Source organism: Zootoca vivipara, chromosome 11 (genome assembly GCF_965207765.1).
Source record: "Zootoca vivipara chromosome 11, rZooViv2.hap1.1, whole genome shotgun sequence".
Taxonomy (NCBI): Eukaryota; Metazoa; Chordata; class Lepidosauria; order Squamata; family Lacertidae; genus Zootoca; species Zootoca vivipara.
Genome location: NC_142594.1, coordinates 11,418,201 through 11,437,155, shown reverse-complemented (window position 1 = coordinate 11,437,155; position 18,955 = coordinate 11,418,201). Strand labels below are relative to the sequence as shown.

The window sequence follows — 18,955 nt, the reverse complement described above, 5'->3', positions numbered from 1 at the left end:
CTGTGTTGTGGGTGGGTAGGATTGGTCAGCCACAACACCCAATTAGTAGGTCCTTCAATGTTGGGTTTAATCTGGCCAATGGGGCGCAGTCCAAACGGATCGAGGGACCTATATATACCCATGCACGTGACTCAGAGCTTCCTCTTTCAGCGCGTGCATTCGGAAGACCCACCCACCTCTCCCTATTTTTAGGGCTTTTGCGCTTGACCTTGCTATGCCGTCGTGTGTCGTCTATCATTGGGACAGGGACATGGCAGGAATTTTCCCCACTTGGCTAATTGGCTGGTGTCATTTGGGTTTCGCCTGCCGCGTAGCAAATTGTCACAACTTGTAAGGTTGCGGAGAGGCACTGGTTCAGGTGATAGGGATGGGAGAACGCTCTCGCCATCCCTATGTGAAGGGTATTCTGTTAAAGGAATCCAGGGACTCAAATGGTTTGGTCAACCCCTGAGAGGGGGTTGTGCCCGTGCCTGAGTCCAGGGGGACATCTGGGTGGCAGACATAGTCTGTTCCCGGCTTTCCGCCTATCCAGGTGTTCACCCTTGGCTGACCTATGCTGGAGCCCTGGGTCAGGGCTACCTTCAGCACTAACTGAGCCAGCAGCGAGTGAGGCAAGGGGAAGGAGAAAGAGTCTCAAAGCTGCCCTACGATGAGGGCAGACCTGAGGGCTGTGGAGCCCTTTTGCAGAGGAGGAGGCAATACAATACAATACAAATCTTTATTATGGTCCTAGACCAGCATAAACGGGCGGGGGGATACAGTCTTTAAAATCTGATATGCGTTTTGGAAAGCTAAAAGGTATTACAACAGAAGGTGAGAAGAATTTAAAAGAAGCCAAAAGAAGGGATATTAGCATTGGGCGAGTGTGGGAGAGCATAAGAGGTTGATATATAAAAGACTATGAATTTACAGAGCACTCTGATATGTTCATTAAATCTGGTTTGTGGCACAGGTCACCCTCCGACGATACTCCTCCTCCCTCCTTCTCAGCCAGCCCAGGGACCGGGGGTATGCAGGCGTCCCTTTGCTGGCCATGGGCGTAAGGAGGTGTCACTGGTGACCAACTCTGAGGTTGTGGCACTCATCTCGCTCTATTGGCCGAGGGAGCCGGCGTACAGCTTCCGGGTCATGTGGCCAGCATGACAAAGCAGCTTCTGGCGAAGCAGAGCAGCGCACGGAAACTCCGTTTACCTTCCCACCGGAGCGGTACCTATTTATCTACTTGCACTTTGATGTGCTTTCAAACTGCTAGGTTGGCAGGAGCAGGGACTGAGCAATGGGAGCTCACCCCGTTGCGGGGATTCGAACCGCCGACCTTCTGATTGGCAAGCCCTAGGCTCTGTGGTTTAACCCACAGTGCCACCCGTGTCCATGGTGACAGTGGTACTCGTATGTAAATTACAGAAGTCCTACCACACATAGAAACAGGGTTCTCCCCCCCCCCAAGCTGGAAGGCAACAGAACTCAGTTCTTGATTACCTGGGTCCCTTGAGCACCCCTATATCACATTCTGGATATCATGAAGGGTATCGCAAATAAAATAGTGAAAAGTCTTGACCTGAAATGACATCCACCCTGAAGAGCAATTTAAACCACCTTCTGTGGGGTAGCCATAACATGTAAATGGCCATGTCAGTCACTCTAGGCTATCCCAAACATATGTACCTCCTTCCCATTTGCTTGACAAATCTTGGCATTCCAGGGTTGATCTGTCTGTCCTGATCTTGCCTTCATGGATAGAAGAGTCCCATTGGATTGCATTGGTTTTTCACCTGGAAGGACGCAAATTCACAACGAACAACATTAATAAATTCAAAAAAAGTGTTAGCAGCGAATATGACAATAGCCGTTGTTTTCAGGCGCCCTCTCTGAAGCATTTTCTACTGCACAGAGAAGGAGGCTGAAGATGCCAAATAATTTTGCTAAGTGGCTTGTGTGTTTCCTCTAATATAACAGTCCCAGGAGGTAAGCAGTACATTGTATTCACAATCTCTTTAACCCACAATTTGGCATCTGATGTAGAATCACAAAACCCTCGATTAAACAATGAGTTCCTGTTTAGATAAAAGATTAGCAGTGTGTGTTGTTCTTTCTGTACTCAAGGAGTAGCGTGGCTTCAAAGATTATGATATTGTTACATTGCTAAAGCCAAGCAAATCTCAATGTGATCAGTGCCTGGAAGAGATTTAGTTGAGATTCCCCCATTGGACTAGAAGACCCTTGGGATTCTTTCCAACTCTATGATTCTACTAGTGTAATTCAGCCCGTTGAGTAAACGGGCGCTAGAACATCCCGGGGTTCGGAGAAGTGCTTGCGCAGCGCTTCTCCGAACCCCGGGACATGTCCTTGTTGTCGCCGGCAGGGGGACAGGAACGAAGGAAGAGAAAGCAGCCCTTTCTCCTCCTTCCTTCCTCTCCCCCAGCCGCAGATAGGAAGGAGACATCCTGGAGTTCGGAGAAGTGCTTGCGCAGCGCTTCTCCGAACCCCGGGACCTGTCCTTGCTGGACACACACATGCACGCTCTCCCCCCCCCGCTGCCGCCAACGCTCAGTCCGGCTGGGAGCAGCGGTTGGCGGCCGCAGGGAAACGGTAGGTGGGGGGGGAGAGCGTGCACGTGTGTGTGTGCAGTCTCTGCATCCAATCCCTGTGTCCGTGGGGCACATGCACAGTAGCGCGGACACAGGGACACAGGGAACCTGGACGCAGAGACACTTGCACTTTATTATATAGGATGGTAGTCTACCTGGAAGGTCCCAGAGACTACGTACCTGGGATGTCAGTGGAATAAAAAACAACAACATGCATTTCCAGCTATGGTTCCCCTCTTGAGTTCCACTCCCCTTCCTCTTCTCAACAGATATAAAAATATCTGCATTGGAAGCCAAACAAATACTTTTAATTTTATTGAACTTGCCCACTGTGTCTGCCTGACCCTGGTAGCAGATTGTGGCATCTCTGAAGGACAAACGGCTGAATTACTCTGCTGCATTCCTAGACACCCTGGGACGAATCCAGTAATGTTTCGCTGGCTTACCAACGCTGAGCTGCAGTGTGACGTTGTCATTGTTGTTCAGCTCCCTGCTTAAAGTCAGCTTCAACTCAAAAGGCTGCCCACGTCTCACAATCAGGCTGCCGTTGTTGTAGTCGCCGGTGCGATGGAGGCGAGTATTCTGCTCTCGGAGGAAATCGATTCCAGTAACCTTCAGCGGATCCCCTGGAAAGGATGGCAAAGAAGGCAATAAATAAATAATAATAATAATAATAATATTTTATTATTTAAACCCCGTCCATCTGGCTGGGCCTCCCCAGCCACTCTGGGTGGCTTCCAACAAAATATTAAAAATTCAATAAAACACCAGACATTAAAAACTTCCCTATGCAGGGCTGCCTTCAGATGTCTTCTAAAATTCAGGTAGTTGTTTATCACCTTGACATTCAATGGGAGGGCGTTTCACAGGGTGGGCGCCACTACTCAGAAGGCCCTCTGCCTGGTTCCCTGTAACCTCACTTCTCGCAGGGAAGGAACCACCAGAAGGCCCTCGGAGCTGGACCTCAGCGTCCGGGCTGAACTATGGGGGTGGAGCTGCTCCTTCAGTTGTACTGGGCCGAGGTCGTTTAGGGCAATGATTTTCATGTTTGTCTGCATATTAGGGGAGGCTGGCATCTCATTCAGCTTGGTGGTTTCTAAAGTTTAAAGGCAATGTTAACGCTACAGCATGTACAACTTTACAAAAGGTAAAGGTAAAGGACCCCTGGATGGTGAAGTCCAATCAAAGGGGACTCTGGGGTTGTGGTGCTCATCTCTGCTTTTAGGCCGAGGGAGACAGCATTTGTCCACAGACAGCTTTCCTGGTCATGTGGCCAGCATGACTAAATTGCTTCTGGTGTAACGGAACACTGCGAGAGCGCACGGAAACGCCATTTACCTTCCTGCCACAGTGCTACCTATTTATCTACTTGCACTGGTGTGCTCTCGAACTGCTAGGTTGGCAGGAATTGGGACAGAACAACAGGAGCTCACTCCATTGTGGGGATTCGAACCACTGACCTTCTGATCGGCAAGCCCAAGAGGTTCAGTGGTTTAGACCACAGCGCCACCCGCTCCTATAAGCTTACAACAAGGATATGAGGCTGGCAGAAGATTCAGCCTGCTGTATACTGGGGAGGGGAAACCTTCTTTTCTTTGTACCCGGTATGGAAATGCAGGCGGCCAACGGAGGAGAGATGTAGCAATCCACTGCTCCTCTGCCAGTCAGCTTAGGAGAAGGCAAATATTTTTACTATGCTGCTTAATAGCCTGTGTTTCTGTGCTGGCCACAGAGTAAGGGCTTCCTCCCTACTGCATAGAAACAGAGGCTACTATCAGTGCCTTCATGCTGATATTACAAACCTGCGTAACAAACATTACACAGGTTTGTAATTTTTTGTTGCCATCTTTACGAGGCTGTCTTTAGCAGCTGAATCTTAAAGGATATAAATGATCCCATGCCATCTTTGTGCTTACACCTAACAAGCGATGTCGTTTTAGGTCTGCCCAAACTTGCATTCCGATTCCCCAAGGAGCTTGTTGTGACGTGGGGTTTGTGATTTCAGCTCTCTTGACATAACATGCTGGAGACAGTTCTCTAGTAACAGCTCTTTATTAAAGTGAACAAGACTGAAGACTGAGGAGAGGAAAGCTACATTTATAGGGACAGGGGACTAGCTAGGAAGGGATACATTTTGGAGGGAACAATATCAAGCAATCACAGTGCTGCCTTTTGGAGGAAACCAATAAGACAGTGGATCCAAATACAGCAGCTTAAATGAACCAATAGTAGCTGTACTCTCTGGAACCAAAAGGCAGTTACTTTATCCTAATGCAAATACAGACAATAATAATACAGATATAAAATCCTTTGACTCAATACACAACACCCCTCCCCCCCTAGTGAGCACAGCAGACGTAATCCCTCAGGTACTGTGGGGTCCTACAACTTCTACCTGATCTCCTGACAACAGGTGTTGCAGGTTCTGGATTGGGTGTTACCTGTGGTGGAGGGGCTGCTATAGGGGTTTCGTCAGGAACAGATGGAGTCCCAGACATCTCAGGGTCCCCGACCTGTACCTCGTCATCCTGAGGACTAGCAGACCCTGGTTCATTTGCTGAAGCCCCTGGTGACTGCACCTCTGGGCCATCTTCACTCTGGTCTCGCAGCTGTGCGTCATTAGCCAGGGATGAATTATCCTCAGTCTGTAAATTCTCTGCATCTGACTCCTCCCTGCTGAGCGCCCGGCGCCTCAGCTGATCTATATGTCTCTTCCAAACTTGCCCATTTTCCAAGGTCACATAATAGGACACAGGTCCACTAGCCCGGGTGATCACACCGGCCACCCACCGCGGACCACGTGAATAGTTCCTCACCCAGACCAGATCTTCAGGGGCGAGATACCTTGTTGTGTCAGTCTCAGCCTGGGGGGTTGCTCTTGAATTACGGTTTGGCATTTTATCTGGGTGGACATAATCCAGCACCGTTACCAGTCTTCTACCTAAGAGCAGCTCGGCTGGCGACTTGCCCGTCGCAGTACACGGCGTCGCATGCTGCAAAAATAACATTCGCGCAATGCGAGCCGACCAGTTACCCTCCATTAAGCGCGCAATGGATTCTTTGGCTGTTCTTACCATGCGCTCAGCCTGCCCATTGGAGGATGGGTGAAAGGGCGCGGATGTGACCCCTCTTATAAAGTTATCAGCCAAGAATGCCCTGAATTCTTGGGATACAAAAGCTGCCCCATTATCTGATACAATGGTCTCAGGTAACCCGTGGGTAGCAAACAGCTGCCTCAACACCTTGATTACGGCAGCTGATGCCATGCTAGGGACCATCGCCACTTCTAACCATTTGGAATATGCATCAACGATAACCAAAAAGACCTTCCCTTGGAATGGCCCAGCAAAATCTATGTGCAGCCGGCTCCAGGGAGTCCTGGACTGCTCCCACCAGTGGACTGGTGCTCTGGCCACTTCTGGCCGCACCTCTTGGCATGCCTTGCATGTTCGTACCCATTGTTCTATGTTCTGGTCCATTCCAGGCCACCACACATAACATCGGGCTAGCGACTTCATCCTGACCATTCCCGGGTGTCCCATGTGAAGCGTCTCAAGAACCCTGTTTCTCAGTGGTGCTGGGATGATCACCCTATCTCCCCATAGGAGACAACCCTTATGCATGGACAATTCGTGCTGCCTTGTCGCATAAGGCCTGAATTTTTCTTCATGCGGACCACCTGGCCACCCCCTCCCCACCCAAGTGAGCACACGGGAGAGAACAGCATCTTTCCTAGTTTTCTCAGCTATATCCGTAGCTGTTACAGGAGCCCCCGGAAGTGTTTCTAGCATCATAATGTGCTCCGCCGGAGCAGGATCCTCATTGCTCCCGCCAGGAAGGGGCAATCGACTCAGCGCATCAGCATGGCACAACTGTTTCCCCGGCACATGGGTCAAGGTGTACTGGAACCCATTCAGGAATATTGACCAACGCAACATTCTGGGGGAGAGAATTTGTGGCGTTTGTTTGTTTGGGTTGAACAACCCTAACAGTGGTTTGTGGTCCGTTTCAATGGAGAAATGGCGACCGTACAAATAATCATAGAACCTTTTGATTCCGGACACAATAGCCAGTGCCTCTTTATCAATTTGAGCATAGTTGCGCTCCGTGGGCGACAACGTACGGGAATAGAAAGAGATGGGCTTTTCCGACCCATCCGGTTCCCTATGACTCAGCACAGCCCCCAGACCGTATTGAGAGGCATCACATGCCAGGACCAGCGGCTTTGACTCATCATAATGAGCAAGGACGCTCCTGCTACTCAGCATTCCTCGCAAGGAGTCAAAAGCCTTCTGCTGCTCCCGCCCCCATCGCCACACATTCTTTTTCTGCAATAGTCTATGTAATGGTTCAGCTACCGAAGCTTTCTGGGGTAAGAACGAATGATAAAAGTTAATAAGTCCCAGGAATGACTGCAACTCCGTCTTGTTCTGTGGTCGTGGTGCCTCGATGATGGCCTTAATCTTAGCATCTGTGGGGTGGATGCCTGATGCATCAATTTTAAACCCCAAGAAATCCACCGTTGGCACCCCAAAACTGCATTTTTCCTTTTTCAGTTGCAACCCCACCTCCTTGAACTTGAGCAACACTGCACGGACACGCGCAACCAGTTCCTGTGGGTCTTTTCCAGCAATCAAAACGTCATCAAAAAATGGCAAGACCCCCGGCAGACCTCTTAACAGGCGTTCCATGAGCCCTTGAAAAATCCCTGGGGCCACACAAACTCCGAACTGTAATCTGTTAACTCTGAACGCCCCTTTATGTGTGACAATAGTCTGTGCTTCCGCTGATTGTGGGGTTACTGGCAGCTGTTGGTAAGCTTGTGCCAGGTCAATTTTGGCGAACACCTTGCCCCCAGCCAGTTTAGCCAACAGATGTGATACGACTGGAATGGGGTATGAGTTTCCCCTGAGTGCCTTATTGATAGTACATTTGTAATCTGCACATATCCTGACTTCCCCATTTGCTTTAAGGGGCGTGACGATTGGAGTCTCCCACTTAGCAGAGTCCACGGGTGAGAGAACTCCCTGCTTGACCAATTTATCCAGCTCTGCCTCGATCTTGGGTTGCAGTGCAAATGGCACTCGCCTTGGTTTGAGTCGGATTGGGGCCACACCGGGGTCCAACTCGAAGTCAACTGGGGGCCCTTTATAACAACCCAGTTTTCCATTAAAGAGACCAGCAAATTCCTTGCATAATGCCTCGCTCATCTCAGGGCAGGTTTGGATTGAATTAAGCCCTGAGATACTCAGTCCCAGGGCGGGGAACCAGTCAGTGCCCAGGAGACTGGGGCGACTGCCCTTCGCAATCACCAGTTTGAGTACAGCCTGTTTGTCCCGGAACTGTACTCTCACGGCACACATTCCCATAACATGGATGCGGCCTGCTGAGTACGACTGCAAGGTTGCCGGGAAGGGCTCCAGAGGGGGCAACTTACCCCTGGGGAAGAATGTCTTCGCGGTCTGGTCCGACACGATGGTGAATGCAGATCCGGAGTCCACCTCCATGTCGCACTGCTGACCCTCAATCTTCACCTTGACGTGTGCCTTGCCTTGCGCTGGAAACTGCACGGCCCTCCCGTTGATCTCCGTTACGTAGTGGCAGTCCTTTAGAAAACGAGTTGCTGTGGGCGGTCTGCGATGCTCCAGTCTAGGTGCTCCTGTTGCTCCCGACGCCGCCGATCTACAGACCCTGGCGATGTGACCCGTCTTTCCGCACGTCCGGCACATAGCATCCCTGAAACGACAACTCTTCCGCTCATGGTTTCCGCCACAACCTGGGCAACTGCCTCGGCGATCTTTGTGCACTGTGCAGGCCTGACGCACCAACTCGACCCCACGGACTGGGCTCTGGCTCGGAGTAGCCTCTAGCTCGTCCATGGCATGCGCAACTTCTATCTGTGGCTTAGTGGCCTTGCGACTGGCATCAAGCTCCTCTCTTTCATAATTCTCCGTGGCGGTGGCCTCCTTCAAGGCTGAAGCAAGGGTAACCTCTTCTTTAGCCACGATGCGTCTTCTGGCTTTCTTGCTGCTCAGACCACCAATAAACCGATCCAGGAGAGTCTCTTCCAGATTTTGGAAGCCGCAGTGCTGAGCGAGCTTCCGGAGTTCAGCCAGAAATGTGGATACAGACTCCCCAGCATGCTGCTGCCTCTTATGGAACTCCATCCGCCGGGCCATCTTGGTCTCAGTAGGCGCCAAGTGGCTTGTTAGGCAGGCAAGAATATCTTTGAGAGATGTCTCACTCAGCTTCGCTGGAGCAAGTAATGCCTTGGCCAGCTTGAAGGTCTCGGGCCCACAGTAGCTCAGGAATGTGGCCCTTCTTTTGCTGGCATCGGTGATCCCTTGAGCCACTGCAAAGAACTCGAAGCGTTCGACGTAGTCTTCCCATGTGTGGGGCTCTGATGGCTGGAAGGGCTCCAATACCCTTGGACTCTCCATTGTCCTAGCGGGCAGGGTCGTCTTCTCAGCTGGCCAGTGAGTCTTGTTCTAAGCTGCAATCCGGACTCTGAGGCAGGGCTGTGTTTAACCGCTCCTCAGCATTCCGGATCCCACCTTCGTCGCCAGTTGTTGTGACGTGGGGTTTGTGATTTCAGCTCTCTTGACATAACATGCTGGAGACAGTTCTCTAGTAACAGCTCTTTATTAAAGTGAACAAGACTGAAGACTGAGGAGAGGAAAGCTACATTTATAGGGACAGGGGACTAGCTAGGAAGGGATACATTTTGGAGGGAACAATATCAAGCAATCACAGTGCTGCCTTTTGGAGGAAACCAATAAGACAGTGGATCCAAATACAGCAGCTTAAATGAACCAATAGTAGCTGTACTCTCTGGAACCAAAAGGCAGTTACTTTATCCTAATGCAAATACAGACAATAATAATACAGATATAAAATCCTTTGACTCAATACACAACAGAGCTGGTTACAGAACTGGCCACGGAAAGTCAACGCAAAAGCCCCGTGGCTTTATAATTATTTCTAGACGAGCAATTTCCTGCTTCTTAGCGCTGTACCTGTCCAGTGCACTGAATACGTGTACAGAGAAGGAGGGAGTGGGGTCAGCAAACTCTTTCTTTTTTAAACTATTGTTGCATTGATGTAATGACAGATGGGCGAGCTATGTCTCCCTGCTGTACAGTTACTAAAAGGTACAGGCACACCTTTGCAAGCAAATGTTGACCATTCTAACTTTGAAAGGCCACCTCTTCCCTCCCATTAATAAATCTTTCAATCTGACCTTGAGTTGACTGTGAGCTAGAAACTGTGAGCTAGAAACAAAGGTGGATTTGTTGTGGGGGTTATGTAAACCCCTCAAACTTATACGGTTATACCTGCATTGCAGGGGGTTGGACTACATGACCCTTGGGGTCTTTTTCAACTTTACAATTCTATTATTCTATGGCTTAGTTGTTAGGGATGACTGCCAGTGACTATGGCTTGGCCGGGTAAGTTTTGTGGCGACTTTAGCTTCTCCTTGGGCCAGAAGTCAGCAATTTATCCTAATCACAAGCCTTTCAAGAAGGAGGTTGCCTTGACAGAGCTGGTTTCTTCCGGCCTGGGACTTCCCACCCAAGAATATCATGTACAGAGAACCTTGGTTCTCAAATGCCTTGGTTTTCAAATGCTGAAAACCCAGAAATAAGTGTTCCGGTTTTCGAATGCTTTTCGGAAGCCGAACGTCCGATGTGGCTGTCGGCTATTGTTTCTGAAGCACCTGCACCAATTAGAATCTGCGCCTTGGTTTTCAAACATTTTGGAAGTCAAACGGACTTCTGGAACAGATTAAGTTTGGCGCTTTTGTCTTTGCTATTTATTTTGCATTTTTGTTTTTGCGGCTTTTTCGGATAATATGTTTTTGTGACTGTGTGGAACCCAGTTCAGCTACTGATTGCTTGATTGTGTGACTGCGGAAATGGATAAAAGCCCCCTGTGGCGAGATACACCGGTAAAGGGTCCCCGGCCGTTTGACGGTCTATTGACCCAATACCTCCCTCGCCTATTTCTTCCCCTTGCTGCTAGCAACCAGTAAATCTGTGTACTGGTACACAATTGATTGGAATCCAGTCAGATGAACAGTGAACAAAACAATTAAGTTTATTTAGGTGAAGATCTTACAAGCATAAAAAATTATTCACGGTTTCTCAAATATGTTTACTTAACTTAACCTTTAGTATTAGTTCTCCCCCTGTTCCTCCCTGACTGAAGTTCCCTTCTTATTACTCTTACAGATTCTGCACCACAGCTCACCTCACTAGCTTCTCTAACCCTCTCTCTATCTCAAAATCCTCTCCACCTCTCTCATCAACTCCCTCAACTCAACTCCCCTTATGACTGACTGCTTCTCCTTATATATCCCTGCCTATGCCTGGAGAGCTCCCATTGGCTATCTACCTCCCTGCAACTTAACTCTTGCTAGACCCCTAGAGGTGAAACGCCACACCCCCCATCCAAACAATGACTATCATCAGTGCAGGTAAGGGGGGGAAAATTAGTTTTAAATTCATCATCTACAGTACAATACAGTCTTATTTATTTTATAGTACAGTACATTGATTATTGCTTTCATTTTATGGATTGATGGCCGTGTTAGATAGTAAAATTCATGTTAAATTGCTGTTTTAGGGGTTGTTGTTAAAAGTCTGGAATGGATTAATCTGTTTTACATTACCTTCTATGGGAAAACGTGTCTTGGTTCTGGAATGCTTTGGTTTTGGAACGGATTTCCGGAACGGATTAAGTTTGAGAATCAAGGTACCACTGTATGTCCAAAGCAGCAAAATGGAATTGTGCCAATCAGTAACTTGCAATCCCACCAAATAGCTGGTAACAGATAGGAATCCCAGCCAGGGCCGTCTTAAGTGTACCGGGCGCCGTGGTGCGAGGATCCCTCCGGCGCCCCTCGTGCTTCGCCGAGCAGGGCCAGGTGCAGCAGGCAGCCAGAGGGCATGGAACGACAGGCAGGGGTGCTGCCAGCTGTGCTCCACCTCTGCCTGCTCGGCTGAAGCACGATGGCAGTAGCGGCAGAAGAGCTGCCTCTGTTGAGGGAAACCTGAACCTGGGCTACCTTCTGCCCACACTCCTTCAAGTCACAGTGAGCACAGACAGCGCTGCCCCACAATGCTCTGCAACACTTCATTTGTATGCATGAGGTGCCGCGGAGCATTGTGGGGCAGCGCTGTCAGTGCTTGCTGTGACTTGAAGGAGTGTGGGCAGAAGGTAGCCCAGGTCCAGGTCCAGGTTTCCCCCAACGGAGGCAGCTCTGCTGCCGCTGCTGCTCCCTTGCTTTAGCCACCGCTGCCGGGAAAGGAGCGGAGCGGAGCGGGCGAGGCAGAGGCGCGGGGCGGCTCCGTATGCCTCCTTGATGCGCCCCCTGCTGGGTGGGTGCCCTGGCGCACCACGCCAGTCAGCCCAATAGGAAGGACGGCCCTGATCCCAGCAGACTGCATTTCAATCCACCATATTACTGTAGTTTACAAGGATGTGCTTCTTTTGTTTTGACTCATATTGAAACTTAAAATTAAACTTTTTTTACTTTAACAGGATTAATATACCATCAGGTAAAAAAAACCTCTGAAAAGTTTGCACAAAGTATACATTAAATCAGTGCTTTTTTTCTGGGGGTATGCCCCTAAACATTTTGTGAATCTTTGTACTGTTGTATTTATTTTTCTCGATTTGAACTGTAAAATAGTTATTTTCTTGAGTCAAAATGAGAGTACCCCTAAACATGTTTTAGAAAAAAGCACTGCATTAAATTACCAATAAAACCAGATGTTAGAAACAAGTTAACCCCCCTCCAATATATATTTTTTAGCAGTTTTCAAAAAATACACGCTGTAAAACAGATTTACCTATTAAAACACCTCTCAAAGTAACATTTCTTGGCAGTATTTATTACATGCTTGGATAGAATATTAGGTTCTACTTGAACATAGTGGATCAACGGACAGAACGTATGATTTGCTTGGGTCACTCAATGGAAGACAGAATATAAATCTTTCACTCCGCTTACGATGACATTTATTAACACAAGCAGAAAGTTTAAGCATGCTTTCTATTTTTATGGGCAGAGGCTGACTCGCTGTCTTCAGCAGCAGAAACCAACAGGTGTAGGTTTTAGCAATGCAATGCAATGAATGAATGAATGAATCTTTATTTGCATCAGCCACCAGCCATAGCAATTGCGGTATACAGAAGATAAAGGTAAAAAGTCAATTATATAAAATACATTTCAGGGGTTTGGATTAATAGTCAAATAATGGATCTTATTCTAATTGCCCTGGCTAAAAACATTGCAGCCTTTGCTGTCACCTGCTCATCTTGATCTGCCAAGAAAAAGGACACGGTAACAGTGGTTGGGTGACCAGGAATGGACAATAATAGAGGGGCGATAACCTCACTCCTCAAATCTTTATAAAGAGTGCAAGCCAGAAGGATATGCGCCACCGATTCGGTAGTGCCATCTCCACAGGGACATAATAGTTTTTTCCAGTGGAATTTTTTGGAATCATAGAATCATAGAATCATAGAGTTGGAAGAGACCACAAGGGCCATCCAGTCCAACCCCTCAAGTACAGCCAAAGGCAGTAAATAATAATTTATACCCCACCCATCTGGCTGGGTTTCCCCAGCCACTCTGGGCGGCTTCAAACAGAAATATTAGAATGCACTAATTTCTTAAAGATTAAAAGCTTCCCTAAACAGGGCTGCCTTCAGATGTCCTCTAAAAGTCTGGTAGTTGTTTTTCTTTTTGACATCTGGTGGGAGGGCATTCCACAGGGTGTTTGCCACTACCAAGAAGGCCCTCTGCCAGGTTCCCTGTAACTTGGCTTCTCACAGCGAGGGAACCGACAGAAGGCCCTCGGCACTGAACCTCAGTGCCCGGGCAGAACGATGGGGGTGGAGACGCTCCTTCAAGTATACTAGACCGAGGCCGTTTAGGGCTTTAAAGGTCAGTACCAACACTTTGAATTGTGCTCAGAAACATACTGGGAGCCAATGCAGGTCTTTCAAGACCGGTGTTACGTGGTCTCGGCGGCTGCTCCCAGTCACCAGTCTAGCTGCCGCATTCTGGATTAGTTGTAGTTTCCGGGTCACCTTCAAAGGTAGCCCCACGTAGAGCACATTGCAGTAGTCCAAGCGAGAGATAACTAGAGCATGCACCACTCTGGCAAGACAGTCCGCGGGCAGGTAGGGTCTCAGCCTGCGTACCAGATGGAGCTGATAAACAGCTGCCCTGGATACAGAATTAACCTGCGCCTCCACGGACAGCTTTGAGTCCAAAATGACTCCCAGGCTGCGCACAGTTACCCCATTCAGGAATAGGAAGTCCCCCACACCTGCCCGCCTCCTGTCCCCCACAAACAGTACTTCTGTCTTGTCAGGATTCAACCTCAATCTGTTAGACTAAATATTCAATCTTGCGAGGGTAAAAGCACTACTATATTTTGGAATTATTAAGTTATGCAGATAGGGTACCAGAGAGTCAAGATGACTAGGTGGAAAACACAGGCAAAATTTCCTTATTGTGGCCAGATAGTTCTGTCACTCAATGTCATTTAGGCGCTGTCTATTTAAATTGCTTGCTTTAATAAAACCCAGTGTGAGTAGCTGTTGTGGTGATAAACCACAAGAGTGAATTTTTTGGTAGACAATTTTAGTCCAGGCGCTCTTAGCAATGCAATGTTCTTGGCCATTTGAAAGAAAATGGGCGGGCCCACACATCTCAGCAAATGAGCAACAGGTAGCCCTAGCCTATTTAATGGACAGGCAAAAGACACCTGCCAGATAAGTGTTAGACTACAACTTCCATCAGCCACAACCAGCATGGCCAATTGTCAGGGATGATGGGAGTTGTAGTCCAACAGCATCTGTAAAGAACTACTCTGGCTCCTGTTCTGAAAGAGCTCATCCTCTGCCATTTTCTATCAAGAATCCTCCTCTCTTCTTCACACCATTGGACAAAAAAATTGACCCAGAACACCCCAGATTTTGGTTGCCTCTGCTGGAAGAGCTGCTGCTTCCACTTATGCCAGCATAGCAAGTGTGGCAAAGATTGGGCTGCCAATTTGGTGCCCCATCTCTCTTTTCTTGCATATAGAAGGAAGTTGCTTAGCTTATGTCTGATATCACCTTTATACCGTATTGGCCTGAATATAAGCCACGCCCGAATATAAACAGCACTTTTAAAATTCAGCAGCGATATCACAAAAGCCGATTTTTGTAAGGTCGCGAACTTAAGCCACGCTTTAACTTTTCACGGTTGGAATGGGGGGTGGGGAGAGGAGTGAGGCTTATATTCAGGCCAATACGGTCTGTATCACCACAGCTAAAGGAAAGCAGGAAATAATAAAGGTCCCCCAGAAATATCCTCCAACGCCTACCGCAATTGTTTGCTCATTGCAAAGTGGAGAAGTTCCTTTTGAAGGAAATAAGAAGAGAATTAGTAAATGCTTTCTTCTCTGTTAAGCAAACAAGAACAGGAAACAAGGGGTAATAATTTGGCAGGGGGGGGAATGTGCACAAGAGGAATTTATTCTCTGTGGCTAGTCATGCATGATCTGCTCCTCAAAAGCTGCGTAAACAGTCAACACCGGGCAGTTGTTTCCTACGTCAATAGACTCTTAGCTTGCATTCTTCATGGGCAGATTTCAGATGTGCTTTTCAGCCTCTCTTCATCTTTTGATGTGCATGTGTGAAAGACAGATTACTTCTACACTAGCCCCTTTCTCTGGAATTGCCACAACCGGCTCCTAAACCTTTTACAGAGAATCCACACAATGCCAAAAAAACAACCCTGATTTTATTTTTGCAATAAAACACAACAGTAGTTGCAAGTATGTGCAGGAAAGCACTATTACAGTTTCAAAGAGCAACTGTGCCTTTAATTAAATGCTTCCTGTTTACTTTTTCCCTCTTTACTTGGCATGCATGCTCATAAAACCATTAAAAAACTATCAGTCGTGCTGATAAGAAAACAGGACCTTTACTACATAGTAATAGATATAAACCCAGTGCATGAACCTCACAGGCTTTTTAATGGGTCTGCTAGTTCTTTTTTTTTTTTTATAAATTTTTTTTTATTTTTTAATTAAACACAAATAAAAACAAAATACACACAAACAAGAATTTCATAATCACAATTTCGTCTCTAATCATTATATTTGACTTCCTCAATTCCTCCTTACTGCGCATCATCCTATATTAATCTTTTAGCAATTTCTACTTCATATTCCTCTTAACTTTTGATTCCATATATTTATACCATAATCATCCTTAACCATGATAAATATTACGTTTTTCCTTCAACACCAATCTATTTTGATAAGCTGAAGATGATGGAATACATGGAATTAGCTGACCTGACCGGGAGACTTCGAGACCAGCGAGAAAAAATGGTGGAAGAAGATTGGAAGTGTTTTAAGGACTATTTGAAAAAGAATAAAATAGACATAGAATAATAAGAAAGGGTTTTGATAGAAACAGGGAGCTGTAGCTTATCAAAATGGGTCTGCTAGTTCTTGAGAGAATACGGACACAAACTTAAAGGGCATTATACCCATGTTATCTGAAGATCAAAGAGCAGCATTCCAACATTTATTAAACAATCATAGGTGTTGGCTCTAAATCTCAGGGGCTGAGTGCCCATAAACCTCAGCAGTAAACTCATAAAATCATTTAATTGCAGGTTGTGTTACCCAGGGCTATCAGATAGAAGTAAAGAGGAAGAAATCAATTCGAGGAGAACTAAACATCCCTTATGTACTTACCAGCTGCTTGGCTCATGGTGTCTCCTGGGCTTTGCTTCTGTAGAAATTTGCACAGGCAGGAGCGGCCGGTCCCAAGTTTTTCTGACTGGGCTGAAGGAAGCTGCCTCCTATTTATCAGATTCTTTGAGGTGTTAGAATGCACATTGCAAGGGGGCGGGGCTTGGAAAGAGGAAATTGAAATGCAAGAACAACTTTAAAAGTTTGCAACGAGCATGAAACCATCCCAAGTAGCCGAAAAGACATGTGCCAATTAACACTCTGGCAGGTGGCTTACTTGAAACCAAATTTTTTCATTCACAAGAGGGAATGAATGAAATGGACTGTATCAAAATGGCCATCAGAAGAACTTTACTCCTTAAGGGAACGCCGTTTCTCCCATTAAGTCAAAGGTTTGGTCGAGTTATTGGTTCAATCAACTGCTCTGGTCATGGATTTTAGTGGCGTCAGGATCAAGGACTCGCTCAAACTCTTATCACCCTCACCTGTAGCCAGTTGAGGCTGAAAGAAGAAAACCTGCACAGATATTTATTTAAGGCTGGCATTTTCAATTACAGAATATTTGATTCATTTATTGAGTTTGTTAGTTGCTTTGTCTTGCGCAAGGCAACCCAAAGCGACTTACAACCAGACAAATGCCCCGCAAACAGATACTTTAAAACCAGGGGGTGGCAGGAATAAAAATTAATTTCTTCTTCCCTGAGTAGTTCAAATTTCCTGCTCGACCCAAGCAATATACAATGAGGTGGCAAAATGTTGTTAAGCTTGACCCACTTCTCAGAGTGAGAAGAAACTCAAGGGCTGCAATGATTACCTGAGTTTTATGTGGTTTCCTTTGGAAGGGAGTTATGGAGGTTTATAGCAGTGTTAGAAGCTCAGATATATCACCTAGGCGCCAAATGGCTCCTTCAACCAGGGTTACAGTTGCCAAAATCGAATGCCTAGCTACCATGGTTGGGCCAGATGGCTTGAAAGTTGTATTTTTCAATACGACTTTTGGGTTTCTGAAATTCATTCTGATTGTGTAGATGAAATATCACATATAGAATTCTAAAGGATCCGTTGCTAGCGTGTGGGAGCAGTCAAGATCCAAGGATATCCAGGCATACACCTCCAGATGGTGGAGACGTCAGGCACAATCCCGGTGCCTGACGATCTTCACTTGGTTGCAAGTGGCTGAAAGCAAGATTCAAAATGCACTTGGCGAATTTCGAACCCTGTTGTTGTTGTTTAGTCGTTTAGTCGTGTCTGACTCATTGTGACCCCATGAACCAGAGCACGACAGGCACTCCTGTCTTCCACTGCCTCCTGCAGTTTGGTCAAGCCTGGTTCATCGAACCCTGGTTTATGGCATTTTAATGCCTGAAGTGTGGGGTTTCTTTAGGAAACAAATACAAAAAAATGAGCATAAATGAAGGAACATACAGTGGAACCTCGGTTTATGAACACCTCGGTTTACGAATTTTCGGTTTACGAACGCTGCGGACCCATCAGGAACAGATTCATTCACTTTCCATTACTTTCAATGGGAAAGTTTGCTTCAGTTTATGAACGCTTCAGTTTATGAACAGACTCCCGAACCAATTACACCCATGCTTCAGGTTAAGTACGCTTCAGGTTGAGTACTCCGCGGACCCGTCTGGAACGGATTGATCCACTTTCCATTACTTTCAATGGGAAAGTTTGCTTCAGTTTATGAACGCTTCAGTTTATGAACAGACTTCCAGAACCAATCGTGTTCATAAGCCAAGGTACCACTGTATTCCAAATTTCAATGCTTTCAGATCAGAACTCTAGAGGCAGCCAAACACACCAAACTGCTGTTAGCTCAAACTCAGCTCTGTTTCCCTGTGTTACCCAAACTGACATCCTGTCTTCATACACAAACCTATGGTATTCAGAGTGTTCCTACTGAGAACATTCCCAAATGATCCCGTATTTGAAAAACTGCCTAACCTGGGCACAGGGAATCACCAACTCATCAGTAACATTCCTGCAGCCATTGAAGATCTAGCCCTCTCCCTATGACACTTTCCCCCTAACCTGCAGTTAGGTAGCAATGCAGGAATTGTCATCTTCCATAGCTGCCAAGTACCCCGTTTTCCCCGGGAAACCCCCCGTTTTTACTTACCTTTTCCCGGTGGTCCCCCGTATCACTTCGTCTCCCGTTTTTCTCCGTTATTTTCTCCTGCCGGCGGCCATTTTTTTCCTGATTTGCCCTTCTATGGGCACAAAAAATGGCCGCCGCCGGCTTCAAAAGTCGCATCTACGCATGACCGGACACTTCCGGTGTCGGCGGTGGCCATTTTTTGTGCCCACAGAAGGGCAAAGTGACACCGGAAGTTACGTCGACGCAGCTTCCGGTGTCACACGGCTGCCGGTCCCGGATTCTGCAGTCCGAGACTTGGAAGGTAAGCATCTTCCTGCACTGCAAGCTTGCCTTGCTAGTTTCTCCGCTGTGTGCTGAGAACAGGCAGCCCCTTTCTTACCACCTGCAACTCCTCGAAAGATTCCATCAACGGTTTCTCCAAAATATTTCACACATCACTTGGGAAGACAAACTAATGACAGTGTAGTGGAAGAGCAGTAGAAAATGGA

At 47.2% G+C, this 18,955-nt stretch overlaps 1 protein-coding gene across 1 annotated transcript in view; it reads right to left on the bottom strand.

Annotated features, from left to right (window-relative positions):
• TGM4 (transglutaminase 4) overlaps positions 1–16,428 on the bottom strand; it is a 36,103-nt gene extending 19,675 nt beyond the window's left edge. The window contains exons 1-3 of the mRNA XM_035129672.3: positions 16,361–16,428; positions 3,035–3,214; positions 1,666–1,772 (exon numbers count right to left, since the gene is read on the bottom strand). Coding sequence (XP_034985563.1) covers positions 1,666–1,772; positions 3,035–3,214; positions 16,361–16,376 — 303 coding nt within the window. The 5' untranslated portion in view covers positions 16,377–16,428. The remainder of the gene's footprint in view (positions 1–1,665; positions 1,773–3,034; positions 3,215–16,360) is intronic.
• Positions 16,429–18,955: the final 2,527 nt, after the last annotated feature.